This window comes from Triturus cristatus, chromosome 1_2, assembly GCF_964204655.1.
Source record: "Triturus cristatus chromosome 1_2, aTriCri1.1, whole genome shotgun sequence".
Lineage (NCBI taxonomy): Eukaryota > Metazoa > Chordata > Amphibia > Caudata > Salamandridae > Triturus > Triturus cristatus.
In genome coordinates this window covers 943205287-943222847 of record NC_140580.1, presented here as the reverse complement: position 1 = coordinate 943222847, position 17561 = coordinate 943205287, and the positions used below count along the sequence as shown (strand labels likewise).

Genomic DNA, 17561 nt, shown 5'->3' with positions numbered 1-17561 from the left:
TGATGCCCTTGCCAGGGTGCAAGGTACCTGGGCTGGAAGTGCACTCATTGTCAGCTGTCATTCGCATCTCATTGGCTGGAACCCTCTCCCCGGGGATGAAAGCCTCATGGAAGCCCAGCCCTCGGCGGACCCGGAGGCTCGTCCTGGAGAGCGGCAGAGATCCGGGGACCAGCGCCTCCGTCCGTCCCCTCCCCTCGGAGGCCGCGGCACAACGGACTGAATCCTTAGACATTCTATTGGAGCCTTTCTGTGATTTTAGTCTGGTTTATATTAATAGAATATCGGTTAATACGGGGATTCTTGTTATTATATGTGTGCTATTGGTGTTATTGTTAATATTCTTGTTATTGGTATTATTATTATTGCGGCTCGGGACACCCCTTGCTTTTGAGACGCAAACATGTGAATATGTGCGGTAGGATATGGGGCAGCCAGACCCAAAAGGGACTCCTGTCTCCCATCCCATGGACCCTCGCTCTCCGAGGGCCCGGACTCTGCAGAAGGGACCCCGACTCTTCCGGACATACTCGAGGGGCCCTGTCTGCTGACGCCTCAGGACTCCTCGTGAGGGGCCCATTACCAGGACCCCCGTAGACTCTCTAGCTGTGGGGCCCGCGCTGTGCACAGGAGTCTAGGAAGGGTCCCCAGGGCACGGACTCCAGCTGGCCCTCCACCTGCGGGGCTCAGGCTCTGCAGAAGGGACCCCGACTCTTCCGGACATACTCGAGGGGCCCTGTCTGCTCAGCGCTGACGCCACAGGACTCCTCGTGAGGGGCCCATTACCAGAACCCCCGTAGACTCTCTAGCTGTGGGGCCCACGCTGTGCACAGGAGTCTAGGAAGGGCCCCTGGGCACGGACTCCTGCTGGCCCTCCACCTGCGGGGCTCAGGCTCTTCGGTAGAAGCCCAGACTCTTGGAGGCACCGAAGGAGGGCCCCTACGGCCGGACTCCTACTGAGACTCGAGCTATGAAGGCCCAAACTCTGCAGGGCAGTTAAGAGGGGTCCCCAGGACCATGATACGAGCTGACCCTCCATCTGAGGGGCCAGATTCTGCATGAGGGACTCACACGCCCAAGACTCCCGCTGACCGAGAAGCAAGCCCTGGCTCTGAGGGGACCCGAGGGCGCGGACTCCCGTTGACCCCCGGGAGAGGTGGTTGGAGGGGCCCATACTCCTACCGGTGGATCCACACACCCCGGGCTCTCACTGACCCTCGAGCTGCGGGGCCCAGGCTCTGCAGGACGGGTCCAGACACCCACGGACCCCCGGCTGCAGACCCGTCTCCGAGGACACCACATGTCAGGCACAGGCGCCAGCGGGAAGAGCCTCGCGTCGGCGGCCGCGGCCTTCTCGCCTTCGTCGCTGAAAGGGAAACTGAACCGAATCCACGACAGGAGCCGGAGGAGTCCGAAGCCCGAGCAGGAGGACTCGGAGAGCCAGGGCGAGACCTGCAGGTACTGTAAAACGTTATTACAAACACCACCGGTGCAAAATATTACACTTCATCCCATAACATGCATTACACATCACTCCATGACATGCATTACAAATCGCTCCTGACCATATATCATCGATTAAATATAATTGCTTCACTCTATGCAAAATATTACATACTATCCAATAACATGTATTACTACTGAGTACAAAATGTTACACTCCCTCCTATAAGACTGTATAACCCAATGCAACATAGTACACATCAGCCCCATAACATGCATTACGCATCAAACTATATCCCGTATTACCAAACCACGTCCGATAATATATCACCGATTAAATATAATACACCTCACCCTCTGCAAAATATTATACACTGTCCAATAATAGGTGTTACTCATCTCTCCATAAAACATCACTGATCAAATACAATACACACCAGCGGAAGCAAAATATTACACTCCATCCAATAACATGTATAACACAAAACAACATCTAAACAACATCCCAAGACATGGATTCTCCGAGGTGATGCGTCCACTTTTCATGAGGTATATACAATTATTTCTTATGGGATGACGTGCGCTCTATTCTGTAGGTTAACACGTAATCATTTTGCATGGGATAATATGTACAAGTATTTTAACGCGATGAGTAATATTTTGGGTGACGTGTTATACCTTTGGTGGCATCTAATGTTTTTACGCTGTCGAGTCTAATGTTTTTTATCGGGCGATATGTGATGGTGTTATGGAGCGACATGTAATATTTTAGTTGGGCTTGTTCAATGTTGTATATGGAGTTGATATTTATCAAATGAATATGTGACGTGTAATATTTGTATGGGACGATGTGTATTGCGTGCTCTGGGGTTTATGCATAACATTTTGATTGATGTGGTATTTTATCTGTGTTTTATTACTATGGGGTGATATGTAATATTATTAAAGGGGCAGTATGTGAAACTCTACAAACTAACTTATAAAAATGTTATATACACCACACGGAGGAAAATGCGCACCTCACCTCACAGAAGCACACCATTGGGTCTCCTGTAATCGCCTTTTCCCGCCCTCGCCTTTATTTTAACGGTACTTTAATTCGAGCCTGTAAGGTCGCCCTCTAATTAGGGACTTTGCACACAATAAAAGACTATACATTTTTACAGAGATATCATAGGGAAACTTTATTTCTGTTTGACATTGATCCGGAATAGGAATAGGGTTCAAAGTCAATAATGCGCGTGCATTGCGTTGGATTCTGCTTATTATTATTATTTTTTTGATACTGTCGACGAGTGTTCAGAATATTTTAAACACACACAGTACTGCGGGTTTTAATAAATCGCTCCCATGTTTTTTGATAACGATGGGGCTGGTGTTGTCTGATAGAAAAGCAAAGACGCGGTATTTAAGCACAGGTGTGCTTTCGAGTTTGTAGTTTATTTTAGACGGAAATTCACATTTTAAGACAAAATACGTTTACAGGACCAATTATAGCCGAGTGCAGACCTGAAGTGTCCAGATGGAACTCAGTGTTCCGAAAATGATATGACGTCACAGACAACCACTTGACATATAGAACTGTGACTGAATTTGCTGCGACGAAAGAGAGAAACGTGTGATTGCGAAAAGAACAATGAAATATTGACAGGAAAATAGAACCACATTAAAAGTATAAGCAAGAAAACACTCCAAATAGAAATATTTTAAAGCGATATAAACGTGCATATGGGATCTCCTCTCCTACGGTATCATTTTGAGAACATTGCATTTCCGGGTCCGTGACCAACTGTAAATTGCATAACAGCAGGAGAGGTGGGAATTTGCACAAATGTGCTGTTTAGCACCACAGTATTTTTTGTATGTGTGTGCTGTTTAACACAATTTTTGGCACGCAATGCTGTTTTGCAATGTCAAAATCATTGCGCGTGTGTGCCAGCATGGGCGCAATACACATAGTAACCCTACTGTGCAAAAAAGTACCGACGGAGAAAGAAAAAGTGGAGCAAAACGTGTCTCTTTGCCATTTGCACCCAAATCTGCACCGGTTGTCAAGTTACAATGAACATTTGATCTACCTAAATATTGGTGCACCGGCACGTGTACAAATTAAGCAATCCAAGAATGCTCGTGCGTTGTTATGCGTTGTTATCCAACCTTTACTAATGTTACCTCGTGCGTTCTTTTTATATAGCGCACCTGTGAAATATGGCGCCTATGTAAAATAGCGCCTCATTCAAAAATTAATACCACCCAGGCAGCGCATGCAATTCGGGCCCAGAAATTCAAAGAAAACGTGTATGTGTTGAGACAAAAGTCTACGTGTGTGTTCTGTTTGTTTCAGAAGGTATGCGAAAATGGGAAAGCGCTATAAATATAGAACAAAAAGTGCACATGTGCGCTAGAGCGCCACGAGAGAAATGGAATCAGAAACAGTAGTACAGGATTGTTCTTGCGATAGGACTTGGCTTTTACAGAACATAAACATTCCTGGCCATCAGAGGAGGTGTCTCGTATTGGAAGATAAATTGTTAATTCTATGCAGTCACCCGAGGTTTGTAAAATGTCAGAGTTGCTTTAAATGGGAGACGCGGACTAGTGTCTTGAGCCCGAGTTGGCAACCTGGATAGCTGCGGTTCAATCGTGGCTTTGCCGCTTCGCCGGGCACATCGTGTGATTCTGGGCAGATCACTTCATCTCGATGTGCTTGAAACAGTACAAATGGTGTGAACCAGCTGTGCAATTTGGCGTATTGCAAAGAGCCCAGGTCAAGCCCCCTCTCCCACCAACACATCATAGTTTTAGTAATCCGGTTTAACCTGGTCCTGCTTATCATTTCTCTTCTACATACTGCACCCCCTTATCTTCAAGACGCCTTTGCTACGAAACTATACATTAAAAAAAACACACACACACACACTCTCTTTTCCCTCTCTCTCTCCTTTAAAATTAATAAAAAGGGCACATCCCATTTCTCAGGATAGTGTTTCAACTCGATGCTTATGTTTGTTTATTTATTGCTTCCAGAGTGAACATTTAAAAGACCTCCCCTGCCCTTCTCTCCTGAATGAACTCTTCTTCAATAAGTAATCCGAGGTTTAAATAAATCCACCATTCATCAAAAGATGGGCATTTCGCATTCAGTGCTGGCTTCTGGGAATTGGTTCTGTGTAAATCACTGCTTTCTGACTGTAGGGCCCTGCTATAAAAAACACCCTCACCCCCTGGAAGGCAGTGAAGTGAAGTCTAGTGAACCCCTCAGTCTGACAAAGATAGGATGGGTCTGCCAACCTTGGAACTTGGGAACCAGTTTCGAGCCTCGACGTCGGCTGAACATCCTGCGATTCGGGGCAAATCACTTAGCGGCTTATTTATGAGCCCTTGCGCCACTTTTTCGCCGCTGGTGCATCACTTTTTGTGACGCACCAGCAGCATAAAAAACTTAACCTTGTTGCACCATATTTACAAAGTGACGCATCTAGGAAGTTGTGCCACTTTGTAAACCCCTGTGCCACATTATACCTGCGCCAGGTATAATGTATGCAAGGGGGGCGTTCTGACGCAAGAAAGGGTCGTAGAAGTGACTATAAGATTTCACTGCACCAAATCTAGGACGCAAATGCGTCAATATCTTACGCCTGCCTCATGGCAGGCGTAAGCAGGCGTAAGACTGATGCAGGTACTTTTCACATGGGACTTGCCCGTGTGTAATGATCCATTGCTGGAGTTGCGTCACTTTTGTGACACACTCCAGCAATGCATCATGACGTATCTGTAACTCCTTGCGACATGATGCGTCATACTGTAAATATGACGCATCATTGGTGTCGCAAGGAGGGCGCAGTGAAAAGTGACGCATCGCTGTTTTCTCGCAGCGATGCGTCACTTTTCATAAATCAGGCCCTTAATCTCCCCGTGCCTACCAAAAAATGAATGTGTCCTTGTGTAACGTAACTGGTGCTCATGTAAAGCGCTTCAACACCTTCTGGTCGAGTTCGCGCTATATAAAACCGCTATAGAAATCTCTCTTTATTTGTATTCAGATGCCACCATTTGCATAATTGTGCACGTTATAGTTGGGCGAGACAGTGAATTAACAGGCAGAGCCGAGACAAGGATCTGGCATGCCTCCACCAACCATAACACGAGCCGAGCCCTCAGCATTTGAGGCAGATACATCGAGCAAAAATGTCATGTTAAAAATATGATAAATGGTCTACAAAATAAAAAAAAATGATTTCTGTATTTTGAAGAAGCATTTTACTTCAGAGCATTAGATGTACCTCTGTATTTAATGGCATTTTTTAGACGTGATAGTTTCTAAACGAGAATAATGAAACATTTTACCCTCTGCCCCCAAGGATGATGCCACCAGTGAACCCAGAGGCAAATCAGTTGTCATATCTTTCCCATAGGCGTTCTAGATTGCTATAGAAGAAGCAATATTAGACTGTTAAAACATTCACAAGAGAGGTTTTATGCAGCACACATCTTGGATTGATGTACTTCAATGCACTCTCAGAGAAAGAAAAGGAGGCACTGAAATAAGGCATGAGCCGAGGATCACACCATGTGGCCAAGCAGGGAAGCCGGGATGGATCCCAGGTTTCTTGGTTGCGCACTTCATCCACTAGATGGGTGTGTTTCTGTCCCGTTTTTCATCAAAGGTTAATGCTCGGTCTTTAATTCCTTGAGGTGCTACATCAATGCTCTGCGGTAAATGCTGCACACATTATATGGTAAATCAACTTGAAACGAAAAGGCTTTCTAGATGACTAGGAGAGGAGGGGGTAGCAGAAACTACACGAAGGCTCGGCTCGTTTTTGGCTCGAGGACCTCGAGCCGAGTCAGAGCCAGGGATTTGGTTCGAGCCTGGCTGGAGCCCTCCGTGGCACACCCATTTGTTATGGGTTTCTGAAAGGGCCAGAAGCTGCTACCCACAGATCAGTTGGTTTGAAGTCCTCTCTGCTCTTTGTCTCACAGCAATTCTGACTCTTTTTGCTTTAAACACATTTATGAACAATCAAAACAAGGTTAACTTTCTTCTGCATGTTTACATCCATTATTTTTGCTGCTTTAATTTTACACCTGAAGTGGGAAAACAATGGACTTTTATTCTTTTCCAGATCTGTTAACCTGTCTTGGTCTGAAAATACTGGAAGATCATCAGTCTGAGCCAGCCCAAAAGGCCTCCACATAGAGGATCTTGGCGCCAAAAGCAATCCCTCAGGTCACTGGGAGTCATTGCGGCGGGGCCTGGGATGACGCGACTGCGCTCCCTTATCCCACAAGGGACAGTTGAAAGCCTGAGCGGCTGTGGAGACTGGCCGGTGTCTCACTCTGACTTGTCAGGAGCATGACTCAAAGTAGAGTAGGGTGGCAACCCACTGTCAATGAACGAGCTGCAAAGAACCCAAGTGAGATGGTGCCAGAAACACCAACAGGACAGCTCTAGCTTTCTCAGGAGTGGTGTCGGCTGTTCAAGGAACACACCGTTGACACCTGGATCGCCCGCATGCTAACCCAACCTGGGCAATCAATAAACTTGCACCATATTTTATACGGAAAGAGTGTCACTGTCATTTAATATGTTTCATGCATTGCATTGTTGGGATTTCAAGGGTCTTCACATCCTCAAAGGGTTATGGGGGTGGCCTACCTGCCACAAAAGCAGAAAGACTAGTGGTCCAACCAACCCTTCTACAGCCCCTCTGTAGCTAGTCTATCTGGGGTGCTTATGTTTACTGCGCTGCATCGGCTGTGCACGATAGGTGTTCAGAGTCAGGCGGCAGTAAGCTGTGATTGCACCACCTGGCAGCAGCTCCAAAAGGACGATGCGTTCAGAGAGGAGCCAAACCATGACCATCTTTACCGCACAATAAGTGTCACATGCTGAATAAATACAGCCTGGGCTGGTTCGCAAAAGAAAGTAGGGAACCAAACTGGTTATTATTTAACTCCTGACAGGATGGGAGCTGTCCTGGAGGGTTAAAGGGGGTCTCCTTAAATGCTAGGGCCTGGCCCAGAGCTCACTTTGCCCATGCTTTAAAATGTCTCTGGTTCCTAAAGTGAGCTTCTTTTACTGCCTCCTTGCAAGCACTATTATTAGCAAAAATGATCACGTCTGTGCATGTATGGGAGTTAGGTAGACTGATCTTTGCTATAAAACCATGGGACACTCCACATAGATAGCATTTATACAGTTTCAAGTGCAGAAGAGGGGAAAGGGAGAGTGATGCTGGGATACAGGAACAATGTCAGAGGCTTATAAACAGGATGGGTGTTTATGTGAGACTAAGAAGGGAGAGTCTGGGCAGCATGGTCAATGAATGAACTGTGGGCTGGAGCAGAGGCCGGAGAGGTGGGAGGAAGAGGTGGAAGTAAGAACTCTTCAGGGGTGGTCTTGCTTAAAGAGATGGGTCCTCATGTAAGTGGAGATGGGATGGAGCCTGGTAGATGTGGGCTGGGGTGAAGTCTCGAAACACATGAAAATTCCTGATGTTTTATCTTCCCTTTCATACATTTTCTAATATCAAGCCTGGGGAAGCTGCTGCTGCTTCCCACGTGTACTCCACCAAGGCCTTAAGATTATCACCAGAAATAGTGGGGTACTAGAGTTCAGTACCCTTTAGATTGTTACCAGTTCCTGAATGTGAAGTGGAGGGGACTGGGAGTCAAATGATTCCTCCGTGGGATCACAGTAGTATTTGTGAAGACCATTGATTGGCTGAGTCGCCACATGGAGGTTGCTCTTCAGCGGAGTCAGGCAGGTCTTGTGGATGCAAGCGAGTAGAGCGTTGCTTCCTGATATGAGAAAGGACCAGAGTCTGCAGAATGGTTCCACAGTCTGACTGTGATAGAAAGGGCAACACTCTGCTGAGCATGGCCAAACCAACACCAGTCTGTCTTTGTCTTCTGCAGGATATGGGTTGGAAGTTAACGTGGGAGCCAAAGTAGAAGTCGAGGAGAAATGTTGAAGAGTTGAGGAGTGAATTATCAAGATTCGTCGCAGAGTCAGCTTTGTGCTTGTTGTTATTTCCAGCCACTGGAGTTGAGCAAATATTCTGTCTTGATGTGGTTTAGTTTGTGGTGTACCTTGGACATCCGAGCTTTGATCTCAGCAATACAGTCCTTCAGGCAATCAATGGAAAAGAAAATAAGACTTATAGCAGTGGCGTAATATAACACAACAGCCCCCCTGCAGAATCGGATGAGGGGGCCCTGAATTTCCCATATCTTACAGATGTTAATTGGTATTGAATAAGGGCCCTCCTGAAGGGTTGAGGGACCCCTTAGAGGGTTGAGGATCACCATGCACTGGGCCTACGTTACGCTCCTGATTTATAGGTGGAGTTGCGTGTCATCTACATGCACATGTTGGCTAGGAGGACTTTCATGGGTTTCAAATAGAGACTGAAGATCACTAAATTGAAGCGGTACCTATGGGATGCTACAAGAGACAGGGATGCAAATGCCTATCCTGCAGAGAGAAGATATCATTTATATCTCAAGTCAGACAATGTTAAAGAAATATCTGCGGCAGCACACCACAATTGCACACAAGGAACTGTTCTGTAAACAGAGCCTGTCACTGAACAGTTCACTAGATGGACCAAGAAATGTAAACATGGTTCTAGGGAATTGTAGTGTGATTCAAACTAGGACTTTAAATGTCACACATCTTCTATGTGCCAATTAAAAAAAGCCAATATTCTTTAGAAATGTATAGGAAATATACTACTACTATATGTGTGTTATGAGACACTCCTAAGAAAACGTAAGTATGGCACATGCTAGAATTTGTGTGGTTTATGGAATTAATTGTTGTTTGCAGTGAAGTAATTGACTATGTTTTCTGGTGATCAGCAGTCCTTGCAGCGCCAGTCGGTGACCCTCTCTTTTTGATTTGTGTCTTAGGTGTTCTCTACTGTCCAACCCAGGTGGCAGCAGGACAGTCCGCAGAATCCTTGCTGCTTGTTTCATCTCCCTCTCGACTCTGCTGGGGTCCATCTCCCTTGACCTGAACAATAGCTTTCAGATGTGGAAGAGCACTGTGGAGGCCCTGCAAGGCCTGTCCTCCTGCGTGAACCTGCAGACTCTGGACATAATACAGTTCCTCCAGGAGGAGAGACAGCTCTGCTGCTGGGGGAGCCCTGGAAACTCCACTACGAGGACCGGCCAACTCATACACCAACACCTGCAGGAGGGACTGATGACCCTGTGCACCCCGAATCAGGATAGATTCCAGATATCAAGCAGCCACTGTGAGGGCATGAAGGCACCCAAGTGTTGGATTTATAAAGGTGAACTTGAGCAGAAGCTTAACAGCACCTCAGGTCCTGAGCTCGCTTTCTTGCTTTCGCAGATCATCTCAGAATTGTTGGATCATTTTCAGATTGAAGAAGAGGACTTGCGCCATGCACAGTTAAACTTGGATTGGGCTGATGTGTCAGCCTTGCGCATCATCCTCAAGGTGAAAGAGGCCGCCCTTCAAGCGCATCACCAGGACAGATTCTTGGAGTTAGAAACTTCAGGAACACAGTGGAGCCAGCTAACTACAATCCTGAACCATGCCGTCTTCACTTCTGAGGTCCTACAGAACTGCTGGGCTGAGAATGAGAATTTGACTCTGTACATGTCCCAGTTAGAGGAACCTTACTTCAGCATTCCTTTCACAGTTGTAGTGCCTCGCACCAATCTCATGCAGTTCATCTCTGGTCTGGAATCAGTCCAGGAATGCCTAAGCCAGAGAGGGTTTGAGAAGCTGAATGACAAATCCAGGGAGATCTTGTCCTTGGTCAGCCTGAAAGTCAGCCTCCTCACCATAGCCTGCCTCATCTACCCCATTGTGCTGGTGTCCTTCAAGCAAATGACAGAGTGGATCCAAAACTACGCCCGGAGCCTCAGGGAGAGGACGGAGGATCTGAAACGGGAGCGCCGCCTGGCAGAGGAACTTCTACACCAGATGTTACCGAAGTATGTGGCAAAGCAGCTCCGTAAACACAAGCACGTGGAGGCAGAGAGCTATGATCAGGTGAGACCTCATGCTAACATAGGGTAATAAGGGTGTTAGGACTTCTGCACAGGTCATAAATGTGCAGCAATTTCATATGAGGAGGTATACACTACACCATGGGCCACGCCAAATAGTACACGTAGTCTATACGTAAATGTGGTACAAAGACAATTTTTATGAGGTCTTTACTCCTTCACACAAGTTCTTCCAACCCATTGATGACCACCACCTATCTCATGTTAACTCCCACCACCTAACCATTCCAGCACGGATTAGGGAATTTAAAGCTTCAAATAGTTCTCCTACCTGGGTGTTTCACTTTTATAGGCTATGTATTTGCCTTTTCCAGAAAGGAGATGGCCTCAAGGTGCAAAGTTGCTTTAAATAGATTTTATATCACAGCAGAACAATGGGGGAGCAGACACAGTTCTCTAAAGAACAAATGTGTAGGGCAGCAAACACTGTCAAAAAGGTGAGGGCTGGAAGCATTATCTCGCGACAGCCAAGCTGAGGGTGCAGTGTGGTGGCACGGCAGGGGTGATATTAGGAGCTGTGAGTGCACAATATGGCAGCCCAGTGTCGCCGAGACCAGAGAGCTACAACTGTGATGAACTGTGTTAATTTATTTGAGACAAGGTACGAGTATGTGAAACACTTTAGAAAGCATTTGCTCATTCATTCACAGCAAAGTAATGCAGTTTGGATGGTTAAGCAGTCCACTGTGTGGAGTGAGAGTATATAGGAGTAACTTATTTCTTTCTATATTGTTGGGGGCTTTTTCCAGTGCTTAAGAATGAGTGCTGGTGCTCAAAGCTCTTCTCAGGAGCTGGCAGCTGGCGCTATGACATATCAGTGCCCCTGGATACCAGGCTGTGCAGTCTCCAATGCACCTCATACCTCTTTAATCCACTGCCAGATACTCCCTGGCCCTTTATATCACTCTTGCAGGTTCCTGCTTTCTCCTTTTGTGGCAGTTTTTCTGATTTTCTTTTCCTCTTTTTATCCCCTTTGTGTGTTTTTCCCTCTCTTATTCTGGGAAACATCCAATGAAATAAAATAAGTGCAGGTCTCCAAAAATGAGGGCCGTTAGAACCTACCGGCAACCACCGGCTCAAATTAAGTACTATTTCAGCGTATGAGGAAATAGAAGAGGGTGGTATCTTTGCACCCAGTTGCTCAAGACCCCTAAAAATCCCTATGGCAGAGACGATTGTACCTTGTAAATATCACTGTTCGAGGGTACTTTTTACTGTCTCTATGTCGCTCTCCCAGGACCCCAGAGATTAAAGCGCAGAGAGGATAGAACTCAGATATGCTCCCTAGTCCTCCACTTTTCGAAGTTTTATTCCAGTTTATTTGCGATCATATTTGTGAGGCATTTAGGTCTTCTGAAACTTTTCTTTGCTCCCTGGGCATTCCTACAAAGTTCTAACTTCATTAAATAATTAAATCGCACTTTTGCCAAAGGTGATATAGCTCAGTTTGGAGACAGAACATCTAGAGCCTTGATACAGTTGTAAAAGTCTTTTCTTTAGCTGTGGACAGACCTAGATGGTTCTTTTGCCTAAAAAGCTCCCATGCACTCCAACGCATAGGATAGTTGTGCTTCCTATTTTATCTAATGCTCTAGTTTTCGTCTGTTATACTACCTGGTGTTGTGTGCCTGACGCGAGCAGGCATGCTGGAGTTTGGTTTTCTTCTAGTGTATAATCATAGTGTGTGCTGGTCAGGTGAATGATTGGACATAGAAGAAGATGGAAGATCACAATAGGATCACTTTGATCGCACAGAGAGGACCACCCCAAATGACAGACTACTGAAAGAATGAGACAAGGGCACAAGGATTAGTTAGGAGCTTAGCCCCTCTAGTACACTCCCTTGGACCAGATGCAAACCTTCCATGGCATAGAGCACAGCAGGAATATCAGCATAGGTACACAGACTGATCTGGACATTGACGGACTGTGGGAAGCCGTGGAGTACAACATAATCAGGATCACCCACCAAAGTAACCACCCCCAATACACAGACTCACACACACACACACACACACACAGCACGCAAACACACATGCATGCGTTATCTGATGGAGGACCTCTCCAATCACAGCCCATTACTCAATGATCATCGACTCAGATTCAGAGGAAGGCTGCGAGGTTCAGTCCTCTTTGATGCCCCCTGCCTGGGACCGCCCACAAAGCAGAGACTCAAGGACCATATGCGCATAGGTAACAACAAATGCAACATTAATGGACCTCCCGCAATCACCTCTCACACCTTCCAAGTACAGCGATTCAGCTGAAGTCAACAAGTCCCACACACCCCTTTTGTGGCAACCTTTTTAAGAACTGCCCACAACAGACCCACAACGGACACACTGAACAAATACATCAAAAGGGGCTAAGTGGAAGAGCAGTAGACAATTAATGTGGAATCAGAACTAGTGGTCAAACCCATCAATCCCAGAATACAGCTGTAACTGAAACACCAGAAGGCCAAGTGATGGCAATTATCCAAAGCAGTGCATCATAGCATAGAATCACCAGTATTCTCCCATGCATTATGCGTCTTTTCCCCCATCATGGCTGCACACCATCCCTTCATATGGGAAGAATGCCATGCTTGGCCTACCCGAGGGACCCAACAGCTTCTATTCAGGATGCACCGGCCAGGCCTTGGAGGTCTGTTACGGTATTTCTCTTCCAAACGCTAGAGTAAAGCTCCCTCGTTATTCTGGTAGTTTGTCAAAAGTGGGCCAGAGCTCACAACCCATCAGGTTAGTTGCAATGTTCAAATACCTTTGCACCGTTGAAGCTGGCTGTTTCTTCCTGGGACTTCTCCTGCTCTTCATCTGAAAGATGTGTATTTCATAGCCACCGCGAGAAGGCCTGCCAAAGGCGCTGTCACTCAGCAAATTCCATGGGTTCATTTTCAACTATGTTGCCTGTGCAGGAGGGTGGGTTTCTCTAGCCAGGACTGCAGGAAGAAGAAGAGATGGATGGAAGCCATCCCGGATGCTGTTGTTGTGGCACACACACGTCCATCTCCTTGCATACACACTGTTTCTGCAAAAATAAATTCACATGACCTTCAATGCACTTCTCAACATTTTTGTGGGGTAGGGTTGATCGCCATCCCACCTCTGGGTACTAAACATTAAAAAACAAAAAAAACATTCTCTTCTGCCAGCCAGTAGCCTCTCAAGAAAGGGTTTGTGGGGGGGATTCCAACTTCGAGAACAGTTAGCGGGGAGTCTTATGGGGTCTCAAAAGAAGCCTTTGTCTCTGCTGGGGAGCAATTTGGTAACTGTGTGGGTAGTTCCTTGGGTCAGTGGCCGCCTGGACACACCAAATACACAGGAGTAGACTCAGGGAAAAGGAAGAAATGACTAGGAAGGTTAGGTGGGACGTATGGCTGGATGCCTGAGGCTGGGGTTTCATGTAGAAAGAAAGTTGAGACAATCTAAATCTATGTAGCCTTTAAAAAAGGAACTATTTTGACAGGGAGGGGAGCAGAGACAGGTCAGTTTTATAGATATGTTTAAAGGTAAATAAGCTACAAAAAAGGAAGGTGGGTGATTTTGTATAACGAGCACCAATTTAAGAGGCATTGGTTTAAAAGTATGAGAAAGAAAAATAGTTGAGCTTCTTAAAAGAAACCCGTCAGTCTAACTTACAGCACTGCCTCCGTGTGATCACCACACAGGTTCAAGGAGTGATAGTGTGGAGAAAGATTCTATCATAGGGTGTAGATCAGACACAGGAGACCTTGTCTGCACCACAGCATGTTGCATGATGGTCAAGAGGGTTCTAGTGTAGTGGTACAGCATCGGGGGGCGACGAGGAAAGGAGGGTCAAGAGGGAGTGTAAACGCAAAGATCCAGGGTGTTCAATACCATGAGCTGGGGGTCGTAGTGCGTGGGTACAGTGGCGGCTTGTGCACCACTGCAGGGGGTTAGACATGATAATGCAGGGTGTCAGACTGCACCAGCTATGAAGCACGATGTAAAGGCTACAATGCAATAAAATACAATCAATGCTGTGATGGAGTCTGCACCAGGGTAGGCCGGTGCACACAGTGATCCAGGGACTCATAGTGCATTGCACAGTGATGAATCCTACACTCACACAGGTGCAAACGCGGTGGTCCAGGGATTCAACGTGCATTATCATAATCACCATCGCCATCATCAATCATTATTAGTAGTAGTAGTGGTGGTAGGAGTAGTAGTATTAGTACTGTTATTACTGTAATACAGTGTGAGTGTTATTATCAGGGCCTAGGGTATTTTGTAGTAATGCCCAAAAAGTCAGGAAATTCAGGTCGTTTCATACTTCACATGATTGAGCCCCGAATTGACCCAATCCCTCGAGTCCTACCCATGCTCCAAAGGGAGAGGAGGCGTGTGGAGCCACCAAAGCAAGGGAAGCGGCGGCCGCCCCTGAACTTTAGATCAGTGGGGGGTAACGCGGGCCCCTGCAGCACCTGTTATGTTATAGCAATTTATTAAGAGCACGAATAGCCGGTGTCTTGGTGCTAGCAGTCCTGAGCAAATCAACCTGGCCCTAGTTACTCAATAACCAGGTTTGAAGGTCCTTCCTGAAGGAGCACCTGTGGTGCAGAGGGAGCTCCAAGTCTTTTTTTTGGGGGGGGGGGTCGGTAGCCCATCAGGGGGCCCTCAATTAGCCCAAGGCCAATGAATATCTGTTAGATAGGGGAGACTCAGGGGCCCCTCATCATATTATGCAGGGGTTTCCCAACATTCTGCGTTACGCTACGGTGCTGAAAAGTTCCAGCCGCAGCTTCGCAATTCGTGAAAATCGCGATTTGAGTTGCGAGATCGGGCTTCGCCAAGGTGTCAGCTCTAGTGATTGCTAATTATGAAGAATGTCGTTGTTGTTATCATTATAATTCATGAAAATAAAAGCAATAACTATTTCAGGCACATGTCCTTATCTCTTGCCATTTGTGTACAGATTTCAAAGCCTGTCTACCCCCCCACACTCCCACCTCGCGCCAGCATCTAATTTTTCAGTAATTCAGATTTCGTGCAATTTTTAGAAGTTTGCTCTGATCTTGGATGTGAAGCTCACACTCCCCTCAAGTAGACCAGCAGTGAATGGTCTTCATGAATATGATTAGTTTCATTGAATGAAGCATTGTCGGGATAATAGCCAATAATGAAGCAATTATATGTTAAGTAAGAGGCCCCCTGCTCGGTGCAGCCGATGCAGACTGAGGGCTCAGAGACACCCTTGAAGTAATTGCTGCTGCTGCACGCAGAGGCTGGGCCCAGCTCCAGGGACGGACACAATGCACTGATTGAAACAACAACTAAACTCATGTACAGGTGGAACCTCTGTCCTTTATCAAGCGAGGACAGCGACTCTCTCTGAACAGCCTGGAGCAGGGAACAAGGTAGACCAAAGAGCATCCTGCTCTACAGCAGGGGCGCTGCTAGGGATGCTGGCTTAAAAGGCCAACCTTTGGGGGCAGGGCTAACATTTCAAACAATGGGTAGAGCTATCCATTGAGCAAATACAAGAAAATAGCTTGATAAACTGCATTTTAAACAGATTGATTACATCTGATAGGGTAACAGTAAACATGTTTTAGGGGATTTGGCAATGTTTATACTGACAATGAGCTTAACCGGCATTGGCAATGCCAATAGGTCTGGCCTTTGAATGAAATTGTTGTTTTTGTCACTGTTGAGTGTAGATACTCAGTAAGTCTTAATACTTGCGCTGTGTCACTCATTTTTGCACTCATGCTTCCATTCATCAATCCACAGACTCATCCTTCCATTCATCCTCTGACACAACTGTAGGAAGCTGGCTCTGTATATACTATACCAAAGTAAGGTATAGTGTGCACAGAGTTCAGGGGATCCCCAGAGGTATAGCAGAGGCAAAATTAAACAAGTACTTACAGCTCTCTTTGTGGTAGTGTGGGCGAGCAGTTACGCTTATCAGAAGTGTGTGTTAAGCATTTAGTGTATTCACGCCATCAAGGCTGCTGGCACACACTCAGAGGCAGAATCCAGACCAATTAGGTAAATATAAAAAGGTATACTTATATTTTATTTTGTAGAGCCAAGCAGGACTTGGCACAAGCAAGTAAGGACTACTTTCAAATGCGAGGCTGTACACAGAAATGCAATTGTGGATTGTATTGGAATCTTTTATAGGTTTGTATAGCTATGAAAACAGTTAAAAAATGTACACTAAGAATACTTTTGATTACTCTTGGATTAACTTTCAGTTACTTTGAGTATTTGCAATGATGTGCCGAGATATCATACAATAGAGTCTGTCACCCACAGGTAAGTATGACAATTCTTAAGTTAAAAATATAGTTACTTTCTTTCCATACAAAACAGTAGGTCAACACAGACATTCTTAGGATCAGAAAATCTGTAACATTGGTTCCTACGGGAGAAAGAGTGTTCACGGTTTACCGGTAAGTATTCGACTTACAAGTATGGCTTTTGGGGGTTAGGACCAAGGTTCCCGAAGGACCACTTAGGCACTCAGACTGCACCACCAGCCGCACTGGGGCAGCTGGGTGCAAAGTGCAGTGGCCCAATGTTAGCCAATGGGGCTAAGGCGGCCTTTGGTCAGGGGCTGCTTGTGAGCAGGCCACTTGGCTGTGGGAACAAAGCTCCTAGGGTTGAGATCAGCACTGCAGGGGCCAACAATAAGCACAGGAGCTGCACCACCAGTGGCAGATGTGCTGCTGGGTGCAGAGTGCAAAGACGAACTCAGAGTCCCTGTGGATTTCAATAGGGACCTCCGGTTTGTAAAAGCTGCTGCAGGCTCCGTCGGGAGTCTTCCTGAAGGCGACCACCAGCTGGAGAGGTAAATTGCGTTCTTGGGGGATGCCTGAATACAATTGGTTGACCGACTCAAGGCCTTGGTGCATCGGGTGCTGGGGTGTCTTTTGGCTTCGGGTCTTCTTAACCTCTCCGGTCGCAGTCGTAGGGACCATTCAAGTTGAGGCTGCAGGCGTCGGCTTGATGCTTGAGGGAGGTCGGGATCACCAGATCGTAAATCTGGTTTGATGGGGAGACCCCTTTGTGGTGTTGGGCCACTCAAACTCGGGC

At 46.5% G+C, this 17561-nt stretch overlaps 1 protein-coding gene across 1 annotated transcript in view; it reads left to right on the top strand.

The window, feature by feature from the left end:
- The first annotated feature begins 1297 nt into the window (after nt 1-1297).
- The window catches only part of LOC146868395 (uncharacterized), a 91366-nt gene continuing 75102 nt past the window's right edge, over nt 1298-17561 (top strand). Inside the window, exons 1-2 of the mRNA XM_085624115.1 lie at nt 1298-1455; nt 9358-10474. Coding sequence (XP_085480241.1) covers nt 1298-1455; nt 9358-10474 — 1275 coding nt within the window. The remainder of the gene's footprint in view (nt 1456-9357; nt 10475-17561) is intronic.